The following is a 23,712-nucleotide window of genomic DNA, read 5'->3' as shown; positions in this document are numbered from 1 at the left end:
TTTTCCACTAGTTCTTTCAGCACTGCCTCTGGCAAATAGAGCTACAAACACAGTGCAGATAAAGGAACAGTTCACACAAAAATTAATATTTTGCTGTAAATGTATTTGCCTCAGGCTATTCAAGATATAGAAGAGTTTGTTTCTTCATCAGAACAGATTTGGAGAAATGTAGCATTTTATCACTTGCTCACCAATGGTTCCCTTGCAGTGAATGGGAGCCATCAGAATGAGAGCATAAACAGCTGATAAAAACATCACAATAATCCATAAGTAATCCACATCACTCCAGTCCATTAATTAACATTTTGAGAACTGAAAAGTTAGGTTTTGTAAGAAACAAGTCCATGAAGTTTTAACATTAAACCATTGCTCCTGGACAAAATAAGAGTTCTCTATTCATAATATTGCTTCCTCCAGTTAAAAAATAAAATAAAAATTAAACTAGGAAAATCTTTTCTAATGAATAACTCATCTTTGATGGTCTAAGGGTGAGTAATGTTAAAGTAAAAAATATCTAAGATCCTGTGTAAAGATTCATTCAAAAACTATTTATGGTTATTATTTGTTAAGTGGTAAGAAATGCAATTTTTATTAAAATAACAATAAGTTAAATGGAAACTAAAGTAGACTAAATCTTTTGTAAGGTCAAAAATTTTGATGCTTCTGGCTGCTTTGGTTTTTGTTTGTAACTGAAATATTCATACCTGCATTTTTATCACAACACTAAATATGATTAATGGAATGACAAGAACACTATTTAGTTTATAAAGTACCATTTCTCATCTCAGTCATTTCCTTTTCGTATGTTTCTTACTTTACAGTCATTTCCTTTTTTAATTTTCTCTACATTTATAAAGATTAATCTTAGTCATCATATGTTTATAGCAGGACATAGATTCTTTTTCAGGTCATTTTTTTAAAATGACAGTATCCACTGAATGAAAACTAATAATCCAAAAAAAATAAAACAAATGTGGAGAAAAAAAAAACATTTTTTTTTTTTTTACAATTCTTAAGTTATATTGAAAAGTTAGTGTTGTTATTTTCTTTGTCCATGCAAATTAAAAGTATCTTTCATAGCAAATAAAATAAAACAAAAACAACCTGAGACTGTAACATTTTTTCATGCAGCCTATTAATATACTATCTAATAACAACTTGGGCTAATTAGTTAATCATTTTGCACACATATCCACAAATACTGAGTTAACCTAAGCTTTGTGCAAAATAAGTTAGTAAAACTATACTAATGTAAGAACTGCACATTTTGACTGTGAAAGAGTTGCGTAATGTTCATCAGACAGTGGTCACATGACACTTCAGATAATAACAGCTACAGTTTATAATGAATAACCTGACTATCAGCCTGTAAGTGCAAAATGTTTTGCTTGTTTCATGCCAGTTTCCAACTGATCTAAGATTTTAAAAAGTGGGTCTGTAAAGATAGGTGTCTTGGTGCGTCTTTAACCTGTTCTTGACTGGTGAACCAGTCAAAACACACCTTTTTGGGTTAAAAAGAAGAAAAACAAAAATAAAAACTACAAAACGAGTGCAAAAACTAACATATATGTTAACTGTCTAACTGATGTTGAATCCTGTAACTAAATCTTGATGTTTTTGGAAGCATTTCAAGGTGCATTTTAAGAAAAATGGAGTCAAATGCCTAGGATTCCTTTGTTCAAGTAAAAACCACATATTTTTCTATATTTGAGAGGGTCGTCTTTGTGTCCAGTAGTTTGTGCTTTTGGTCGATGACCCAAGCCTGACCTCTGTGGTGTTACATCATGCAAGTGACACAACACTGCTTGCGGATCGAGCGCAGCGAGCAGCGACCCAGCAGCTTGAGTTTCTCACAGAAACGTGTCGACATGCTGTTTTTCTTACAAACTAGACCTGCAAAGAAAGGAAACAAAATAACAAAAACTATTAAAGGGCTTTAACATAAAAAATAAACTAGAAAGCCATGGGATGGTATATCAGAAATGATCTGTTAGCACAACTTTATGTTTTTGGGGAGTACAACTTTTGCTTTCTTACACAGAAAAGACCACATTTTTAATAGATAGAACCTGAATACAGGGGCACATATAAGTCATGCTTAAAAATGTATATATCGTCATTGCATTAGATAACAAAATATAACCAAACAACTTTTATTAAGCTCAAAAAGAAGGTAGTTGGGTTTTAGTGAAATAACCAGTTGATAGTGGATCAGGATGTAAGTGGATCATGTTGATAGTTAATGTAATGAAATACACCTGTTTTTTTTCTGTGGTTAGGTCACCAGTGTAAACTTGAGGAGAACGGTCTTAATACATCCACTAAAAATCTATGTAATAATAGTATCATCAAGATACTAGATTTGATAAATATTTGAAATCTGTTTTTATCAAATGCAACGACATTCAGGTATTTTTAAGTGTGCAAATACATTTTGGGACCACTGAAACTAACAGAATACAATATTATATAATGCAGTTTACCTAAATCAGTTTTACACTCCTCTGGGTTGCAGTTCTGCACACTGTCAGGTTTACTGTTTTTTGCACACAGTGACACCTTTTCTTCCTCGCCGGATTCCTCATTTATGCACCACACGGCTCGCTTCTGCACCCCTCCACCACAGCTTCTGGAGCACTGTCAATCAATAAAAATCAGGGAGGATCAGGAAGGGGCCTATACCAATTTTTGTCCAATAAAATGCTCTTTTGAATGAGAACGTCCAGCACACTTGATTATAAATACTACACAGTTACAAGGCTGGTTACCTGACCCCAGGCTTCAGTGGCCCAGCTGGTGCAGGGCTGCAGGTTGCAGGACTCAGTGTTGTTGGGTTTGAGCGTGACGTTGCAGCGCTGGTACTCAGGGCAGTACACACGTCTCTCCTTCACTCCGCGCCCACAGCTTTGTGAGCACTGTCAAACACAGATATATATATATAATATAAACAGTCAGAACTACTCCGGGCCAGGGTTATTATAGTTAACTATAACTGTTACTTGGAATAAAATGAATTTTAACTGAAAAAAAAAAACAAAAAAAAAAAAAACATTTATTTCAGCTAGTTGCCAGAACAGCTAAATAATAAGTCAAATAATTAAAACTGAAAAAAAAAAAAAATATATATATATATATATATATATATATATATATATATATATATATATAAAATCTATATAGACTTTTTTATTATTATTTTTAAAACATAATAAAAGCAAACATAACATAATATAAATCAACCATAAAAAAAATAATTATAAACAAAACAAACAAAAACACACAAATTAATAAAACTTCAACTAAAATTAAAGTGAAAAAGAACAAAAAACTATTCAAAACATATGATAATAGTTTATCAGAAATATTAAAAACAAAAACTAATAAAAATGACACAATATTTAGCTTAAAGTAAAACGAAAATAGAACATAAGAAAAACTAATTTAAAATATTAGCAAATACTATAATAGTAGGTCAGTGTTACAAAAAAAACACACACACAACAAACTTTTTAAAACTTTAAAATGGAAAGAGAAAACATAAAAAGAAACAAATACGAAACTAACAAAAACTATAATAGTACATTAATGATACTAAAAACAATGATTAAAAATTAAAAAAACACAACTTAAATTACTAAAAGTTGAACATTTAAATGAGAACAGCAATCATAAAAATAAAAGCTAATTCAAAATGTTATCAATTATAGTATATCAATTATACTGAAAACAAAAACTGAATTACAATTACTAAAGTGAAAATATAAAAGTAAAAAAAAAATGTAAATATTAACAAAAACCAAATAGCATATCTATGCTACTAAAAACTAAAACAAAATTACTAAAACCTTGTAACATTACTATTTCAAAATAATAACAATATAGTATATAGTAATATAGTATAATAGAAACAATAATAGTATGTGAATGATACTAAAATAACACTGCTCTGGACAATTTATCTTAGAGTACCATTAGTATTAGTACCTCTGCCCAGGGTGAGGACTTCCACTGCAGGCAGGGCCGGGTGCTGCAGGGCAAACTGCTGTGTGGTTTGTATGAAAGAGCCTGACAGTGAAAAGGCCTCAGTGGACGTCTGCTCTGAGTGTTGATGCACTGCACTTCTCGATGCCTCATATCAGTCACACAGCCTTCAGGACACTAAAGAGAGGAGGGCATCACAGCTCACTGCAGGATACAGGATATGTTTTGAAATCGTGGCTTTACCTCGGACCAGTTTCCACTCTTCCAGGTGGCACAGGGTCGCAGGTTGCATCGGCGGGCAGGTTCTGGCTTCTTCACACTGGCACAATCTTCCTCACGCTCTGAGCTGCAGGCTACTGACCGCCACACCGCACCAAGACCACACGTAGTGGAGCACTGGGACGAACAATACATATTAGGTATGCATTATCAGTACTGCATTAATGCATTTTATTACTTTTCAAATGAACATGGGTTGCTTTAAGTAATGTGCAAATAAACAGGTACACTAGCACTCAAAAGTTTGGGGGCATTAAGATTTTTGTGCAAGAAATGAACACTTTGATTCAGCGTGGAACATGAAACATGCTAAAAAAAATAAAAGAATTCAGCTCCATAGTAATGTTCTGACAACAAACGTCAAAACTCCTCTCATTTTCAGGAAATTTAGCAATGAATTCAGCTTGAACCACTTAATGTACAGACCCATTCAAACTTTTCTTTTTTAAACTTTATGCCTTCAATGTGCAATTTTTTTATAAACACTGTACTGTACTTTTAATAGAAATTTAAGATTACAGTTTGAAAATCTCCCATTTATTTAAATGATTAAAAGTACGTTTTAAAATACCATAATGTTGTTATGTGTCAGTTTCATCCCCTGTATTTCTGTCAGTACATACATTTAATTCAAAAGGAAAATAAGATCATTTTTCTTACCCCATTGGCAAATATATTTTCTCATTTTAAGCATAAACTCACAAAATGTTGATATATATGTATCAGAAAACTTGACCTTAACATCAGAGATTATTTTGCTTTTCAAGTTAATGTATCTTGATTTAAAGGTGCAGTAAGCGATTTCTGAGAAATGCTGTTGATAGTGGATCAGGCCGAGCACCAAAACACACTTGTAGCCAATCCCCAGTAAGGGGCGTGTCCAGTAGTGATGAGGGAGGTGCCTGTGTTGAATAGCATGTTCAGAAATTTTGGGGCGGAGGCAAGATAGGGGTGTGATTCTTTTGGTGATTTCAAATATTAACAACATTTGTCAGAAATCGATTATTGCACCTTTAAGAACTTCTCGATATTTGCACTGGAAAACAAAATCAAAAACACTGAAGAAGAAATTTATATTTTGCAGTGTCTTGACAACAGGGACTCTTAAGCATCATGTCATTTAAAGCCTAAACTTGCCCAAACATTTAACACTATTCTTTTGCTGCCATGCAAGCACTAATATTTCCTTCTGGGAATGCAATCTTAATGTAAATCATAATTCAATGCATGTAATATAATATAATGTAATCGCCTTAGGTTTGCATTCTTACATCACTCCAGTTGCCCACTTTCCAAAATGCATTCCTGCTGATGGGATCTCGTGCATTCAGGTTTCCATAGTCATCAGTGGTGGTCGCCGTCTCTGGCTTCTGCCTGACTGCTTTAGGAGCATTGCCTTTGCTCGGACTGTTTGGTGTTTGTGAGGCTTTTCTCAGTATCTTCACTGTAGGAACAGTTGCTTGTGGAACTGTTGGGTTTGGGGTGGTATATGGTTCATATGAGCTTGTTGTTTTCTGCAACACTGGGGATGTTGTCAAATAATCACTGTATTGGGTTCTTCTAGTAGTGTCTGGTTTTGTTGTGGAGATGTTAGTTTTCAGTGATTGAACAGTGGATGTGGGTAATTCTTCAGGCATGCTGGTGAACATATTATTCTCATGTGCCCTTTCTTCTCCAGTTGGATCGTCTACTATATAATCATAACCTGGCGTGTAGTTTTTATCTGTGGGCCGCAGGTCTGCACTTCCCTCCTCATCCTCAGTATTTGTGAGAACCGTTACAGGACCATCACTGCCTTTGCGATCGTCCCTCACCAAGATTAAGTCTTGGTCGTCTTCATGGATGATGTCAGATGTTGTGGATGTTGGAGAGGTGTTGGTTGTATTGGTGTTTGGGGACACAATAGTGGTGCTATATCCTGGTGTCTGGGTCCCGGGGGCCTGCGTGGGGATTTTAGGAGGGACTCTAGGTCGGAATCGTGGTCGGAATGGAGAACCCGTCCATTTGTTAGTGGACGAGCAGCTCTGGAGGTTACAGAGGATCGTGGAACGAGGTCGACTGGCAGGGTTGCATTGGCCAGGTTGTTTTGCCACACACTTGATGACTCTGGACTTTATCCCTCCATCGCAAGACAGAGAGCACTGTGGGATGACACACAATCATGAGTTTGGGTAACACAAAAATGAAATAATATGACAATGCAGCTAATTATTATGCTAAAAATGATCTGGTGAAAATTTGGAGCGTTTGAAGGCAGGCGTCTATCAGCGGATGCGTCTATGATCAGATATATTAGGGATGCGCTGATAGATACGGCTTTCCAATGCTCCCGTGTATATCTGTGTAAGCCCTTGTTGAAGAGCGTGAAAGTGTATTTACAACATGTTTTTGAAGCGATGATCATTGGAGCCCATCACAGATATATCTGGACACAGTGGACAATCAGAAGTGTTAACGAATCCGCTCAACAGTGCTCAATATGCCAGGGGGAAATGCTGGTATTTACACATTTTTAATAAACACAATTTCAGTACTGATATGGTACTGAAGTTAGTACTTTTGGCAACCCAAATAGACTGACGCAAGTCAAAGTGAAAAAAAAGAGTCATGTGGAACAAACTGAGGGTGAGAAAATGACAGAATTGTAATTTTCAGTGAGTTTACAATTTGTTAAACCCCCGAACAATTCAAAACAATACACAAAACATGAAACTGATATGGAGCCCCTAAGGGTTCTAGGAAGTAGTTCTAGGAATACAGTTCTAGGAACTTGATAGCATGGTGGTTCCTTGAGAACCAATTTCACTATCATGCCATTTTCCTGGTTACATTCGCACTGGAACTCTAAAGCGGCCAACAGCAATGCCTCTACAGTATGTGCAGCATCTACAAACTGGGGTATATAGAATGCTTTGATCGGAGCTGTTCTTGTTGTGTATTTTGGGGTTTGTGATAACAGAGATGGAATGTAAATGCACTGTGACGAGTGGGACTGGGCTGAGAGCCGTGGGAATGGAGCGAGGCCAGTGGAGTGATTTGGAAATGACCCATACCTGCTCCACTCACCGGCCTCGAGTCCCACGGAGGAGATCGGAAGGATACAAGAGAGGAGCGACGACAGTGAAGGATGAGAAAGGACCGGACCGGGTTTTGTGTTTATTTGGTTATTTGGTTATTAAAGCTTTCAGTTGGATGTCCGCCGGTTCCCACCTCCTTCTTTCCGTGATTACAGAGTTTTTATATTGTTACATGCACAATTTATGCAATTGAAAGAGCAAGAAAATCAGACTTAATCTCGCTTTGTTACATATGAATCTTCGGTGTTCGTGGAGTAAATATTTTTACATGGATTTTTAAAAATGCCGGGTTGCCAATGTTTCGTATGTGTTTTGCCAATCAGTGTACACTTACGTCACTGGTAGTTCCTATAGAACTGTTTTAGTAGGAGCTAAATTAGTTTCCCCAAACGGAGTTACTCAAACTAAAACTGTGTGGTGCGAACATGCCAAAAAGCGGGTACTTCCGCCAATACTTCTAGGAACTATGAAAAGGTTCTACCGCTGCGAAAGTGCCTATGGTGACAGTAAAAAAAAAAAAAAAAAATTAAAAGGTTGCTTTCGAGGGCAACATTTTGTATTATGTTTCCTTGCCAAACTTTGCAAAACATTTGCATTCTCTCACCAAACATTTGTGTTCCCATTTGCAAATAGATACATTATTTCCATCACAAAAGTTTTACAGAAAAAGTTTCTCAAGGAAATCGATACATTTTGTAAACGAACGCAAATGTTTTTGAGTGAATGCAATGTTTTTTGAAATAACACAAACATTTTGTGAGCGAATGCTACGAATTTAATGAAGAAAATAAAAAACATGAACCAGGATAATTTATAATGAAATGATCCACCTCGCTCCAGTTCCCCACAGTCCATTCGAACCCACACGTTACGTCTCGGTTGCAGGGTACCACAGGTTTGGGTTTGAGCAGCTGCTTACAGTCTCCAGGGTGCAGAACCCGCTCCTCTCCAGCCACCGTACGCACACACAGAACGGTGCGCTTTCTCACCCCGTCTGGACCGCATGTAGACGAGCATGTCTGCCATCCTCCTACCCACCACCTGAGGTACACCAAGATTTCTATTTCAAATAAATGCTGTTCATCAAAGAATCCTGAAAAGAAGAACTGTGAAGCAGCCCAACCGTTTTCAACATTGATAACAATCAGAAGTGTTTCTTGAGCAGCAAATCATCATATTAGAATGATTTCTGAAGGATCATGTGACACTGAAGACTGGAGGAATGATGCTGATTGCCATGACAGGAATAAATAAGACTAGTGGTGTGCTATTGTGAAGTGGCGTACCTTGCAGGGCAGTCCATGTTCTTGCACTTGCGATGCCTGTCATCAGGACGTGTGTTGGGGTCACACAGCATTTCCTCGACCACACCAGTGTCAGGCTCAAAACAGCGCACAGGCTGATGCTGCTCACCTGAATCACAAAAAACAGAGGGTCACATGCTATCAAAACCCTGCTGGATTAAACTGTATCTATACAAACACACCAAACAATCCAGTGGATTGAGTAAGGATTGCTCTGTACCAAGCCCACAGGTGGTGCTGCAGTCAGTCCAGGCTCCATATCTCCAAATGTACTCTGGTTGCAGAATTTCGTTCCCCAGCAGGCGACTTCTCTTAATGGTGTACTCATATTTGACCCCAGGGTTTGCTTCTTGGAACAACAGCTGAACATTTCGCATTGAAAAAAAAAAGCATCTATCATTTAATGACAGCATTCATCAAACCATCTTGTGTTGCATGCGCCGCCAGTTAGAAGCAACAACTTTATTTTCATGCTTTCTCGCGTAAATAATGTCAGAAGAAGAGTGATAAATCAAAATCACTGCGTCTCCTACAATGATTTCTCACAAGAACATTGAATTCAATTCAAATTCAATATTTTAACAAAAATGCTTTCTGGGCAATTTGTCCATTGGTTCATTAAAGAAATATTCAGGTTCAACACAGTGGGGTGTATAATGTTGACTCTTTCCTCAACATGTCAAAACAATCAAAAATCGCATTTTTTATTAATGCACAAGAATAAAAGCCAAAATACTGTACACACTGTTTTGAAAGAATACAACAGAAATACTCAGTAAATCACCTTACAACCTTTTCTGTTCAAAATAGAAATTCTACTTGTTTCAGAAAGGGATGACCCATAAAACACTATTTAAATCATTACTGTTTTTTACATTCCTACCTACTACAGCCTATAGATTTCCAGTGCACAGTAAACCCTCTGCTTGGTTATATAAACCTCATTGTGTCTATATATTTTAACTGATACTGAACCCAGAATATATGTGTTCACGTGCATGAGGTTCAGTACCTGGATCATGACAGCTTCAGTTGTTGGTCCTGCTGAGGTGAGATTCTCCATATTACCCGTCCGATCGTAGTAAAACTTTGTTCCACCTGCCTCGTACTCTCCGTTCCACTGAATTATGTAATTTCCGTTGAGGTAATACTCATCTGAATCAGCCGCTCGGATCGCAAGGAAATTCCCAGCCTCTTCCACTTCCTGTATGAAGATATCCCGAGCTCCCTCTGGGATCAAAACCAGGTCTGTGTAACCTAAATCACAGTATCTCACTTATAAACATCGCTGTTTCAACATACAGACATTCATCTGGACAGAGTTTGTCAAATTTGTGAAATGTAATTATTTTATATATATATTAGTGGTGGGCCGTTATCGCCGTTAACGTGCTGCGTTAACGCGAGACTCTTATCGGGCGATAAAAAAAATATCGCCGTTAATCTATTCTGAAAGTTGGGTTGGGAGCTGGGTCTATACGAAGCAAGCTATGATGACATTCACCTTGATATTTTATATCACTGACTCGCTGAGGCCAGCCTAAAAAGATGCTCAGGACAGTTGACAGGCCACTGCTGCGCATCGCCACGAAAGCTCATCTTTCTCACGTGTTGTTAAGCCGTACCGCTTGTCGATTTAAACATTAAAGCATCCAAACACAAGACACGGAAAAGCTGAACAGAGTAGCGCGTGCCGTTAGTTGCGCACGAGAGAGAGAGAGAGAGAGCCGCGTATCACGGACAGCGACACTGAACCGAGCTCTCTTCTGCGAAGTTCACCTCGAAGTTCCTCCTGCACCCGAACGAACAAATGCAAATCGCAGTTTGAACAAACAAAAAGATGTGAAAGAGCCCAATTCAACACCACGGTGTTCTGGTGTTCAGGGCTCGCGCAGAGAAAGGCGTCTAAAAACACTTGAACATCGAATTTGCTTCGTTTTTGCTATTGTGCCGACAAATACATACAAAATATGTCAAAATATCCACCTTGGAAATTATGCTAGAAAAAACTGTCAGTTATTTATTAAGTGGAAGTAAACAGTTGAGGAAAAAAATGTGATGTGTATTATATTGGATCTTCTCTTAAAGGGACCGCGCCTAATTTAGCTACTGGCTGCTGTAATGTTAATCCATGAAAATTAAAATGTAAATCACTCACTGCTCTTCACTGAATTACTTTGTAGTTTTAACAGTCAAACCAAAAATTATTCAGACACCAGGTATAATTTTTGATATATATATATAGCAAAACTGTAATAATGTGAGAAATGTTGAAGGTGTCTGAATAAATGTAGGTTTGATTGTATATTTCATTTTTACATTGAAGACTATCCAGTGCTATTATTTGGTTTCTGTAACTTGACACCTACAAACTTGAAAAAAAAAAAACTTAAACATTGGTGTGAAACAGGAGTAATGTTGTTTGCACCTTGTGCAATGTGGAATTAGTTTACAGCTTTTTCAAGCAGTTTGTGATGCATTTTGGAAACAGGAGATGAGCCCCTTTTCTAATGCACCATCTAGCTTGATAAACCCCTTCTCAAAGACTTACTGTTTGTCAATTTTATTTGGGTAACACACATATTCTGAATGCCGTCGGCAGAATTCGAATGAGCCATTTTAATCTAGATTAATCTAGATTAATCTAGATTAATTTCAAGATCACAGTGAGATTAATCTAGATTAAAAAATTAATCTATGCCCACCTATAATATATATATATATATATATATATACAGTATATATAAACATATAATTACTGTGTGCTACTCAGAGACAGGGCTAGAGATTACTCACCAAATCCATCTTGCGCCACAAAGTTCTCCTTCACCGTCTCACAAGTGGATCCATCACCGAGACAAACCCCACAGCCATCCTCTTTAGCATTAGAATTAATGCCAAAATCACAACCCACCTCCTGGAGACAGATCACACATAAACACATCACTTCAACATCACAGATATATATATATATATATATATATATATATATATATATATATATATATATATATATACGAAAGCACAAAATATAGTTTTTCTGTATAACTCAAAATGTACTTTTCTTATAACACGAAGGATGAATATTGGGAAGAGGCATAAAATGCACCTAAAGTTCATTCTTTTGTCCAAAATGGATAGTTTACTCAAAAAAAATGTTTTTTAAATAAATAAATCCTTACATTTAGCAAGGATTTATTATATAGAGCAAAAGTGACAATGACAGTGACAAAAAAACTACTTCAAATAAATGCAGTTATTTTTAAACTTCTATTTATCAAAAATGCATTTCAGTTTCCACATAATATTATTAGCCCTACTGCTTTCAACATTGACAATAATAATAAATGCAAATCAGAACATTAGAATGATTTCTGAAGGATTATGACGCTGAAGACTGGAGTAATGATGCTGAAAATTCAGGAATAAATTACATTTGGAAATATAATAAAATAGAAAACAGCTATTTTGAATTGTAATAATTTTTCACAATATCACTGTTTTTACTGTGTTTTGGTGAGCATGAGAGACTTCTTTAAAAAACATTGAAAAAATCTCACTGACCGAAAAACTTTGAACGGTAGCCTGAGTTTAAAATGAAGCTAAAGATATTTCACCACTTTGTGAAACATTAGTGGAACTTGTTTCTAGTTCATGTGATGAACTAGACATGAAATCATTTCATACCTCCACTAAAAATGACCAAAAGACATTGAGCAACAATAATGAAACGTTATGTTAGAGAATCTTGTGCAGCACAGAACTTCCTCTGATATTCTGATGCAAATGTGTCGCTTAAGTGCACTTTGTATACATCACTGTATAGCTACAGAACACTAAACAATACACCAGCGTACACATGAGCACAAATGGGTTGAAAGTAAGACATACCCAGCCACACTACCTTGCACACACCATTGACACAGATGTTTCTGCTGTTGTTCATAAAGCAGGGCGTTCCATCTGTAACCGCATCCAACATCTTCTCAGAAAGGTTCTCATCCACAGGCCTGCAGTGCAGCTCGCATGGACGAGCTGTGAGAGAGAGATCTGCTACTTACTGTATTATAACATAGTAACTGTTAGCACAAGCATTTTACTAAAACATTTAGTATAGCAAAAGTTCAGGGTCTGTAGGATTGTTCATGTTTTTGTGAGAAGTCTCTTCAACAAGACTGCATTTATTTGAATAAAAAAACATTAAACACCGGAATACTGTAAAACATTATTAAAATTTCTTAAATAACTGTTTAAAAAAAAAAAGCTGAATTTTCAGCATCATTACTCCAGTCTTCAGTGTCACATGATCCTTCAGAAATCATTCTGATATGTTGATTGCTGCATTTCTAATTATTATCAGTTGAAAACTGGTGCGACTTCATACATTTTTTTTTTTTTTTGAGGAAATTCTGGATTCTTTGATGAATAAGAGTGGCATTTATTTGAAATAGAAATCGTTTAACATTAAAAATTCCATTACTGACACTTTTGATCAATTTAATGCGTTAATTTCTTTCAAAAAACAATCTTACTGACTCCAAACTTTTGTTCAGTATTGTAACTTTTTTGTAACTCTAAGTTAACAAAGTCAGACAGCAGACCCCGAAAAAAAAATCACATTTAATTTATTATTAATTTGTGTTGTTACCATGCAAACATCAAATAGTATTTGGCTATAATCTACAATCTAAAACTCACGCTGCGCTCCAACAGCTTAAACGGAGCAAACAACAATGACTAAACACTTGTGTCAGGAATCTACACGCCTCTAAAGCTGGCTAATAAAAGTCAGGCATTCTTGAATGTGAACCAACAAACTCTATAAAATTGTAAGCAGCCACGTGTAAGAAGTTTTATGTTAATGTCAACAGGCCTCGACCCGCCACAGCGTGCATTAACACAGTCTCTTGGCTCAGCTGTTGAGTTGTAGAAAGCACATGTTTTCTTTTTCTCAAGTCTTCAGTGCAAAAAACATTACATGTTTTACAGTTGTGTATCCAGTTGTGTTTATTCAAACAGTTCTTGAGAAAAAGAAATATAATCAACTAGACTTTTTCCAACTTTTGAAGAAAATGCAATGTTTTGTGATAATTAGAAATGTTTTTTGAGCAGCAAATCAGCATATTAGAATGATTTCTGAAGGATCATGTGAAAATGAAGACTGGAGTAATGATGCTGAAAATTCAGCTTTGTATCACAGGAGTAAATTACATTTTAAAACATATTCAAACAGAAAACGGTTATTTTAAATTGAAATAATATTTCACATAATTGTTTTTGTATTTTTGATCACATACAGTAAATGCAGCTTTGGTGAGCAAAAGAGACTTGGTTTGGTATCATGCACATTTACAAATTTAAATGCAATTTGTTGATGCGTGTAAAGCAAAGCGCTCTTACATGAGCTTGAAACAGGTATCCACTCGTAGAGTTCATTGTGGTACGGCACAGTGTTAAATTCACTGCACTGCATCTCTCTGAAGGAGGGATGTTTTCTGGCGCAAGGTTTTGTGTTGCAAACTCTGTAGCGCTTCCGCTCGCCTGTACAATATTTGCCTCCAAACTCAGGTCTGTACACAGAAACACAAATCATGCATCAGATCATGTTCAGCAAAGTGCAAAAAAAAAGACAGAGACGAAGAATTGAAATGGGGAGGAAAAAAGTAAAAGTGGTTACTTAAAGACTCAAAATGATGTAGTTTTAAGATTCTACTCAATTTATGACAGAACACAAAATACACAGCAAAAGGCAATGTTGTGTAAAATAGTTACAGGTGTGCCCTCTAGTGTATTCTGCTGGTAGTACAATAAATGAACTAAATGAACTAGTGAAATAGTGAACTAGTGAAATAAATGAACAGAAGAGCAAACTATCTTTTTTTTAATACATATATATTTGTATACAAGCACACTGATATATATAAAAAAAATTGTGGTCAGTAAATGTTAATGTTTTAAATGAATCTCTTATGTTAACCAAGGCTAACCAAAAATACAGTAAAAACAGGAACCATTCGAATATATTTTATTTTATTCATTATAATATACTGATTTGCTGAAAAAAGTTTTATTAACAACAAATTAAAATAAAAATATTATTATCAATGTCTACACAGTTGTGCTGCTTAATATTTTTCCTGGAAAACATTATTATCTTTTTTTTTTTTTTTTTTTTTTGATGATAAGGAAGTTCAAAAGAACAGCATTTATTTGAAATATAAATCTTTTATACCATTATAAATGTCTTTGCTGATCAATTTAATGCATCCTCACCGTATACAAGTATTTATTTTTTTTAAATATAAAACCGTACTGACCACAAAAATGAATGAATGAAAGAAAGAAAAGTACTGAGAAATAATATAAAAGCAGCAGTAGAGAGTGACGTGTACTTGGGCTGGTTGCATTCCCTGTCTGCTGACTGGACTCCAGCTCCACAGGTGCGAGAGCAGTGAGACCAGGTGCTCCAGGGACCCCAGCCTCCATGCACTGTTTCCGGTAACTTCCCTACGATCACACACTCACCAGAGATACACCACTGACACACACACAGATAATTAAATACAGTATACAATAATACAAAATACCTTCATTTGCAAGTCAATCTCTTGTACCTTCTCAGGCCCACACCTGGTTCCATCTATCGGCGAGTCCAGTTTGGAGCGGCATGATCCATTTACAGAGCACCACAGAATCTGACACACATTCTGAAACCAGCAGAGCATGAATGAATGCTTTGACAACCTGAAGACTCCCTTTCAATATTAGAGACTAAAGTAGAACTGTATTTTATTAATCTTGGTTTTTAAATGCATGCACTCCTTACTTCCACTTCTGAGCAGATGGTGGCGTTGGGTCCGTACTGCAGCTGGCACTGGTGCTGGGGTGTGTATCGCACTCCTGGCGTCGCCATCGGGGAGCTGAGGTCCCTCTTAGATGGCCGGTCATCCAGACAGAAGCCCCAACCACGACTGAGAGGATAACAGAGCTTTATGAATGAAGATCATAGTCTGGAATATTTCAAAATTAGCAGTGAGAGGTAGGATATAAAGCATGCAATGACATGTTCCTGTACATGAGTGTGTGTTCTCACTCTAGAAAGCGTGTGATGTACTCCTTGCTGCAGGACGACCAGGTGAGAGGAGACGAGTCGTAGTGGAGCTGACGGGACATGATGAAGGGATGCCTCCCGACTAACTCACAGTCATTCCCTTGACCGTCATGATGGATTCCAAAACTACAGCACAAAACATGATGACATCACCTGGTTAACTTACAGTACATTTCAAAGTCTGGGGTCAGCTAGATTTTTAACATTTTTTGAAAGTGTCTTATGCTCATCAAGGCTGCATTAATTTGATCAAAATGACAGCAAAAACTGGAATACTGTGAAATATTACTTCAATTTAAAACAATAGTTTTTGTATTTGTATATATACATTTTAAAATATAATATATTCCTGTGATGCAAAGCTGATCCTTCAGAAATCACTCTAATATACTGATTTGCTGCTCAAGAAACATTCTTATTATTATCATTGTTGAAAACATCCTGCTTAATATTTTGGAAACCATGACAAATTTTTTTCAGGATTCTTATGAATTGAAAGTTTGAAAAAAAAAAAAAAAATTGTAACATTATAAATATATTTACTGTCACTTTAATATGTCCTTGCAGAATACAATTATTAATTTCTTAAAATAAAATAAAACGATCTTACTGATGCCAAACTTAAAAATAAACTTTTTCTTTCCTTTGGAATAACATTAATCAAAGAAGCATACAATATAACACAGAAATGCTAAATTAAATTAATGTAGTCACATTATTTGATAGATTGAACATTGTTTGTTGTGCAATGTCAAATTTTACTTTTTATTTTTATAAAAACATAAATAAAAGGTTGCATAGCAATGTCACCCAGTTTGCATTCCTTAAGATATTAAAATTACGGTAATCCAATATGTATTATTTTCTAAAATGCATTTGTTTTTCAATTTCTGTTCAGTCACATAAGGTTGTGTTCTACACCGTTAAACAACCAATTATATTTTTTATAAAATAAATATAATAATTATTATTATTATTATTAAAGTGTCATCTTGTAAAACAAATTGTAATCAGTTTTAAAGAAAAATATTCTTAGCATGAAAATCAAGCCAGAGGTGGGGAAAATGTGACCTGAAAAATGAATGCCATATTTAGGCACTAATGGCACTGTTTCATGAAAATGACCCATAAAAAAATGTACCTGTGTCCAAGTTCATGAGCAATGGTGAAAGCGACAGGTAGCCCTGAGTCCTCGTTGATATTACAGGAGCGATGTGACTGGCACATGCCTGACAGGTGAGACAAGCCCAGCGTCTCACACGGCTGATTCATGCCTGCGCAGATATCCTTCCTGAGAGGAGAGATCACATCAGGTCAGACACAACAAGGCACAACAGCGGCTATGATTCATTTTATAATCTACTAAAGTCGTGCTGCAGGGCTAAAACTGCTGAAGAAGAGTTATGGCAGGGGTTGAATTCTTTGTCATTTGTTTGGCTGTGTTCATCATGAATGAGTTCTGGAGAACCTCAAGCCTTGGGCACACACCATGGTGAAGTCATTCAGTCTCTGGTGCTCTGGGTTAAAACCAGAGAGTTTAAGGAATGTTAAATGTTCAGAGACAAACAGCTCTGCAACCAAGAAACAAACATTTATGACATTAAATGAGAGTCAGAGGGTTCACATGTGTGTTTGACAGCACTGCATCCTCTGGTAATAATGCCTTTATGTTTTACTAGCTAATAAATGTGCAATTGTTTCAGACATTTATTCCAGGGTAGTGAGCTTTATTAAATAATTTTTCATGGACTTGAATAAATGTAGCTAATTTAGATATTATTGTTTTATACAACATATAAAATAATGTTTTGTAAGCAGGCAACTGATTTTATAACCATATTATAATAAATGTATTACATTTAATTTTTATATTTCTAAGTATTTTTTTAAAGGATTGTGTGACACTGAAGACTGGAGTAATCTATGCAAAAAATTCCGCTTCTATAACAGGAATGAAATATATATTTTCAAATATATTGAAATGGGAAACATTTCATATTAAATTGTATTACAGTTTTTTCTGAATGCTTAAGCGCTAATCGTGATTCTTGTAGCACAATTTCTAAAACTATTAATACGTATAGCAAAACCACTCACTGAGTTTGCAAAACTAAAAGCACAAACACTGCTTTGCACTCAGTTTGCAATTTTGTAACATACTTTGCAAAACTGTAGGCACAATTCACTGCACAACACTCTTTTTGAAGAACTTTAAACACAACTCACTGCTTCCACTCAATTACCAAATTTCCAACACACTCCTAGCAAAATTATACACATGTATGGCTATCATTAACACTATTTTGCCAACTGTCTGGCACACTTTCACATGTGAAAACTGTTTTAGATAATTAGTTCACTTTGCAATCAGCCTAAGCACTATAAATAAGCCACAGGTAAGCTGTCTGTGTGGAGTACAATGGAAGGAGCAGTAAGAGTGAGAAGAGTAAGAATCAGAGTAGGCCGAGGAGGCCGAGAGAATGGACGTGGAGGTGAAGAAGTTGGAGGAAGAGGATGTGGAGGTGAAGAAGCGAGAGGGTTAGAGGAAGTTGGAGGAAGAGGACGTGGAGGTGAAGAAGCGAGAGGGTTAGAGGAAGTTGGAGGAAGAGGACGTGGAGGTGAAGAAGCGAGAGGGTTAGAGGAAGTTGGAGGAAGAGGACGTGGAGGTGAAGAAGCGAGAGGGTTAGAGGAAGTAAGTTAGAGGAAATAATACAGCAAAAATACAGCAGCGCATAATTGATAATGACACCATCTTTCAAAATATACACAGTGTAAGCATTTCTACACTAAGTCGTGCACTTGCGCACCACAGAATAAGAATGAAGCAAATTTACAGAATTCCTTTCGAGAGAAACACAGAACGTGTAAAGCAACTGCGATATGACTATGTGCAGGTAAGCTATAGTGTCATTGGTTCTGAATTTGGAAATGCATACTGTAGTGCTGTGCATGGGCCTGATGTGTTGCATTTGTTTTGTCTTGTCCAGAGAGTGATGGAACTAGAAGCAGATGCCATGGGACATGAGCAACTTTTTGTAGATGAGGCCGGTTTTAACCTCAGTAAAACCAGGAGACGTGGAAGGAACATTACTGGACACCGTGCCATCATCAATGTCCCAGGACAACGTGGTGGTAACATAACCATGTGTGCAGCTATAAACCAAAATGGTGTTCACCATCATGCAACCATAGGCCCATACAACACTGCACACATTATTGCATTCCTGGACACCTTACATGACATGCTCACTGGTGTCTTGGACTGGAGGATATCGCATGCGATGTGGACGAAATTTTGTGGCCGGACCCAGAAAGACGACATGATGTAGGCTGATAGTCTTTTTTTTTCTTTTTGTTTTGTGAAATTACTATTTTGTTTTCTGACTTTGTCTTGGTTTTGATGAGTGTGAATAAACACCAATACTTGAAGTTTGGATCCTTGTATGTTTACATGACACTATGACAAAAGTATGATCTCAAATTGACATCTGTACACAGAGAAAGCAAAAGCCAGATGTGTTTTGTATTCATACCATCAGTGTGTAGGTGGCACATTGTGTGCTTAGTAGATGATGGCTTGTGTTTACTGTTTGATTCGAAAACACTTTTTACGAAGATGCGAAGAGTTAATCTAGCTGTGTTCGCTTTTGCAAGAGAACTACAATGTTTTGATAATTGGGTGAAAGGTTTTCTTATTTGTGTGTAGAGTTTTGCAAAAATAGCCAATAGTTACAAAAAATTTGCTTAAGCAATCAGAAAAAACTGTAATACTTTACAATATTACTTTCAAGTATATTTATTCTTGTCAAATATATGCATTCCTATGGTTATAACTAAAATGATTGTCTAGGCTGTTTTTACCGTGTGATGAGTATAGCGACGTCATGGTGTGCAGGATGAGTGTCACTTTGAGGATTGAGGTTTTTTTGCCAGGTACAGAAGCTGTTGAGAGTCGTATCAGCGTGGTGAATGATCTTCAGGCCTTTCTGAAAATACACAAAAGTTGCAGTAAAGTAAAAGATCACTGACAGCATGTGTTTGTGCATATGTTAACAAGCATAACCAGCAAGTTGTCCATGTTTAGCCAGCACTGACCAGCATAGATCAGGACCCCCTGAAAACTCATGCAGCACTATGCACTGTGCCTTTATTCATATGTACCTCCTCTCCGTGTAGCAGAATGAGCCGGACCAATACGATGTGGATAGCATTACCGATGCTTGCATCGTGAAAAATTCCAGCCACCTACAAAAAAGTGATACAAAATATACAATTTTAGTTTATCAAGCTGGTCTTTCCTATTTGATGAAAGTCAGATGTTGTGTTCAGATTTTGTCAGAATGATGTATTTATGAGTTGAAAAGCCATCACTGTAATAATTACGAGTACTTTCTGTAACACTTTATTTTAATGGTCCACTTTAGACATTCTGCTGAGTGACTATAAGTAACAAAGCAGCAATTACTGTATGTCAACGAGCAGTCGTTAAAGTATAAGTAGATTGTCTGCATAATATTTTGATGGTTCTCCAACAGACATTCAACTTTGCAAGTTCATGTCAACTTATTCTACTAACTCCAACTGTAACAGTCCAGGGCCATATTTATTAACAGATTTTGCCAGAGCAAGCCCTCTTTTGGCATAAAAAAAAGACATGAAATGAAACAATAGTGCTGGACTGGCTAATGCATTTGTAGGAGTTTCCTTTCAGATGCAAGTATTTAAATAAATTATGAATGGTTTGCGATGGTCAGTTTTCTGTTTTTTTGCACCATTAACATCCCCAGAAATCTTTTCTTAACCCAGTATGGGCCTGTGTTGCTAGTGGATTACATGCACTGGATTATCATAGCCTTTGCTTGTTTGCGACGCTTTGTAATATGTGCTGCTAGGTTGCATTGTTCACTATGGAAATGATTTAGCTGCATCTGTGTTATTTCATTTGCACACTGTCAGTAAATCACCAGCAGAACTTACAGTCCCGTCAGTGCTTTTAGTGCTCTCAATGTTAAGTACATCTGGCCCTTAGTCAAAGTTTAGCTGCAAAATGATTTATGGTCAACAGAATTTTAAAAGGGGACCATCAAAATGAAGTGTAACTGAACTTTCTTTAAGCTGAGAGTTTTCAAGTTGGGAGCATAAAAACCTGTGATGGATTTATAAGAAGCAGCATCTGTATCGACATTAAATTTGTCTAAATGAATGATTTCCATCTAAACTGCATCTATGATTTTATTGTACATTTACAATATATAACAATTAGTGCTGTCAAATGATTACAGTTTTTGCCCGTTGCTTGAACACATTTTGCAAAACTTCGCTCATTGTGCCAAAACTCTACACACAAGTAAACATGACACAACACTGGGAGATATACCATTCACATCTGTGTCAAATTGAAGCTCTACTATCAAAACCTAAACTCTGCTATCAAAACCTAACATTCCTTTGTCAAAATGTAACTCTGATGACAAAATGACACATACTTGCATCATATGCATACACTTTCAGATCAGGGGGAACACACTAGTCTACTTTATATAAAACACTGCAGTCTTTAATTTTCACTGTTTATTCAGAAGGCATATTTTCAGGAGGCACATTTTCAAACAAGCAAAAAAGCAAATAGGCCTGCTCAATATTGTACATTGTAGCACTGTACGTTGCAGTAACATGAACTCAGATAAAGCAAAAAAAAAAAAATATATATATATATATATAAAACACTATACTGTAAACACAGAAAATCATGGCAATTGTGCATTCGTGGGCTCATGGATCCCGCCGTCTGTTGGCCTCATCGACATTGCAAGCAATGTCTTCTCTTGCTTGGCACCGGGGAAAATATCCCCTTGCATGTCGAAACTATCCATGGATTGCTGTCACCTGAATGTCGTCACAGGTCTGTTCCATTGCCTGCAGAAGAGACATGCAGCGTGTGGGTGGCCTCTCTGCCCAGCTTCCCTCACAGTCAGGCCCTGGTTGATGACATGGTCCACCAAAGTTGCTCTTATATCATCAGAAATAGGGGTCCGTGCATGGCCTCTTCGACCTCCTCCTCCTCCTCTTCCTCTTCCTGCTCTTCCTCTTCCTCCTCCTCCTCCTCCTCTTCCACTTCCTGCTCTTCCTCTTCCTCTTCCTCCTCCTCCTCCTCCTCCTCCTCTTCCTCTTCCTGCTCTTTCTCTTCCTCTTGCTCTCCCTCCATCAATGCATGCAAAGTTCTTGAAATGGTTAAACTGAGGGCTTTTTGTAGCTGGCTGATTGGTGTTCAGTTTTGCAAGTAAGTGCCTTCAGGTGTGTATTTGAGTGGTAGCAATTACCCGATGTGTTTTGTATTTTGGATACATGTGTTTTCCAAACGGCACCCTGAGATTTCATTTTTGAACGAAGTGTCTTATGAATGAAATAGAGTGTAGTATGCAGGACCAATTGTGTTGCATAAAGGAGTAAGTGTGTTGCAGAATTGCAAATAGAGTGCAAAGCAGCGCTTTTGTTTAAGGTAAGGGTACATGTGTTTGAGGTATGGTAACAAAAGCTTCAAGTTGTGTTACTTTAGTCTAAGCATGGGTCTATAGTGTTCAAGCAAGGGGCAAAAACTGTAATCACGATTAATCGCATCCAAAATAAAAGTTTTTGTTAACATAATATATGTAGGATTACTGTGTATATTTATTATGTATACATAAATACACACACATACAGTACATTTTTTGAAAATATTTACCTGTATTTACATGCATATATTTATATTCTTACATTTTATATTATATATAAATATACTGAACATATAAAAATATTTTTCTTAAATATATACATTAGTGGTGGGCCGTTATCGGCGTTAACGTGCTGCGTTAACATGAGACTCTTAACGTGCAATAAAAAAAATATCGCCGTTAATCTATTCTCAGAGTTGGGTTGGGTTCACAGTAGGCATACACACAGGTTCGAAGACTCGTTCTCACCCCCTACAGATTCGGCTAGGTATACATCCACGCTAAAATATCAAGGTGAAAAGTCATCATAGCTTGCGTAGTATAGACCCAGCTCTCAACCCAACTTTGAGAATAGATTAAGGTTGTGGAATTTATTTACAGTTTTCTCAAGCAGATTGTGATGCATTTTGGAAACAGGAAACAGCTCCTGGTCTAATGCACCACCTGTCTTGAGAAGCCCATTCTCAAAGACTTAACATTACTTTTAGTCATTATTTTATTTGGGTAGCACACATATTCTGAATGCCTTCGGCAGAATTCAAATGAGCCATTTTAATCTAGATTAATCTACATTAATTCCAAGATTACAGTGAGATTAATCTAAAAAAAAAAAAAATGTTATCTATGCCCACCACTATTATACATACATGTGTTTGTATTTAGATATACATAATAAAATATACACATTAAACACACATTTATTATGCAAACCAAAATCTTATTTTGGATGTGATAAATCGCGATTAATCATAAAGCATTAAAACAATTCAATTTACAGCACCTTCAAAAATTGAGCAACATAAAGCAAAAACAGAGTGATGCACATTCTTTATTCATCATTCTGTAGTTTAATAATCTTGCAAAATTTGATGTAGAAAAGGTACACTGCAGTCTCTGACCAAAGTGACTTGAACACACCTTGAACACGCGTGAATATGCTAGAAGTACTTGGATGCACTTACCATGTTCATGATGGTAAAGATGTAGGACTCAACGTTTCCACTTCCGTGGTAGTCCACGAGTTTGGAGTCGCCCACCACCATGGCCTCCACCCAGCGCTCTTTGCTGATGGAGCGAGGGGAGATCCTCCGGGGTCGTGTCCACTCTTGATCTGGATCATGATTACGATCCCCACCCTGCTGGCGCTGCTCCTGCTCCCAGTGCTCTCTCTCCTGCTCCACCTGTTGGGAAAACTCAGAACCATCTGCACCCGAGACAAACACGTACACACACAAATTAGATATTTT

At 36.7% G+C, this 23,712-nt stretch overlaps 1 protein-coding gene across 1 annotated transcript in view; it reads right to left on the bottom strand.

Annotated features, from left to right (window-relative positions):
* Positions 1-1,324: 1,324 nt before the first annotated feature.
* The window catches only part of adamts12 (ADAM metallopeptidase with thrombospondin type 1 motif, 12), a 31,666-nt gene continuing 9,278 nt past the window's right edge, over positions 1,325-23,712 (bottom strand). Inside the window, exons 4-24 of the mRNA XM_026240480.1 lie at positions 23,428-23,669; positions 19,914-19,997; positions 19,614-19,738; positions 16,894-17,043; positions 15,735-15,878; positions 15,468-15,612; positions 15,256-15,348; positions 15,034-15,179; positions 14,042-14,211; positions 12,546-12,676; positions 11,438-11,558; positions 9,654-9,898; positions 8,862-9,003; positions 8,624-8,750; positions 8,168-8,378; positions 5,532-6,401; positions 4,225-4,377; positions 3,985-4,158; positions 2,769-2,915; positions 2,484-2,637; positions 1,325-1,893 (exon numbers count right to left, since the gene is read on the bottom strand). Coding sequence (XP_026096265.1) covers positions 1,778-1,893; positions 2,484-2,637; positions 2,769-2,915; positions 3,985-4,158; positions 4,225-4,377; positions 5,532-6,401; positions 8,168-8,378; positions 8,624-8,750; positions 8,862-9,003; positions 9,654-9,898; positions 11,438-11,558; positions 12,546-12,676; positions 14,042-14,211; positions 15,034-15,179; positions 15,256-15,348; positions 15,468-15,612; positions 15,735-15,878; positions 16,894-17,043; positions 19,614-19,738; positions 19,914-19,997; positions 23,428-23,669 — 3,890 coding nt within the window. The 3' untranslated portion in view covers positions 1,325-1,777. The remainder of the gene's footprint in view (positions 1,894-2,483; positions 2,638-2,768; positions 2,916-3,984; positions 4,159-4,224; positions 4,378-5,531; positions 6,402-8,167; positions 8,379-8,623; positions 8,751-8,861; positions 9,004-9,653; positions 9,899-11,437; positions 11,559-12,545; positions 12,677-14,041; positions 14,212-15,033; positions 15,180-15,255; positions 15,349-15,467; positions 15,613-15,734; positions 15,879-16,893; positions 17,044-19,613; positions 19,739-19,913; positions 19,998-23,427; positions 23,670-23,712) is intronic.

Source organism: Carassius auratus, linkage group LG30F, assembly GCF_003368295.1.
Source record: "Carassius auratus strain Wakin linkage group LG30F, ASM336829v1, whole genome shotgun sequence".
Lineage (NCBI taxonomy): Eukaryota > Metazoa > Chordata > Actinopteri > Cypriniformes > Cyprinidae > Carassius > Carassius auratus.
Note: the sequence above shows the minus strand (reverse complement) of the source record. Positions and strands in the feature narration are given on the sequence as shown.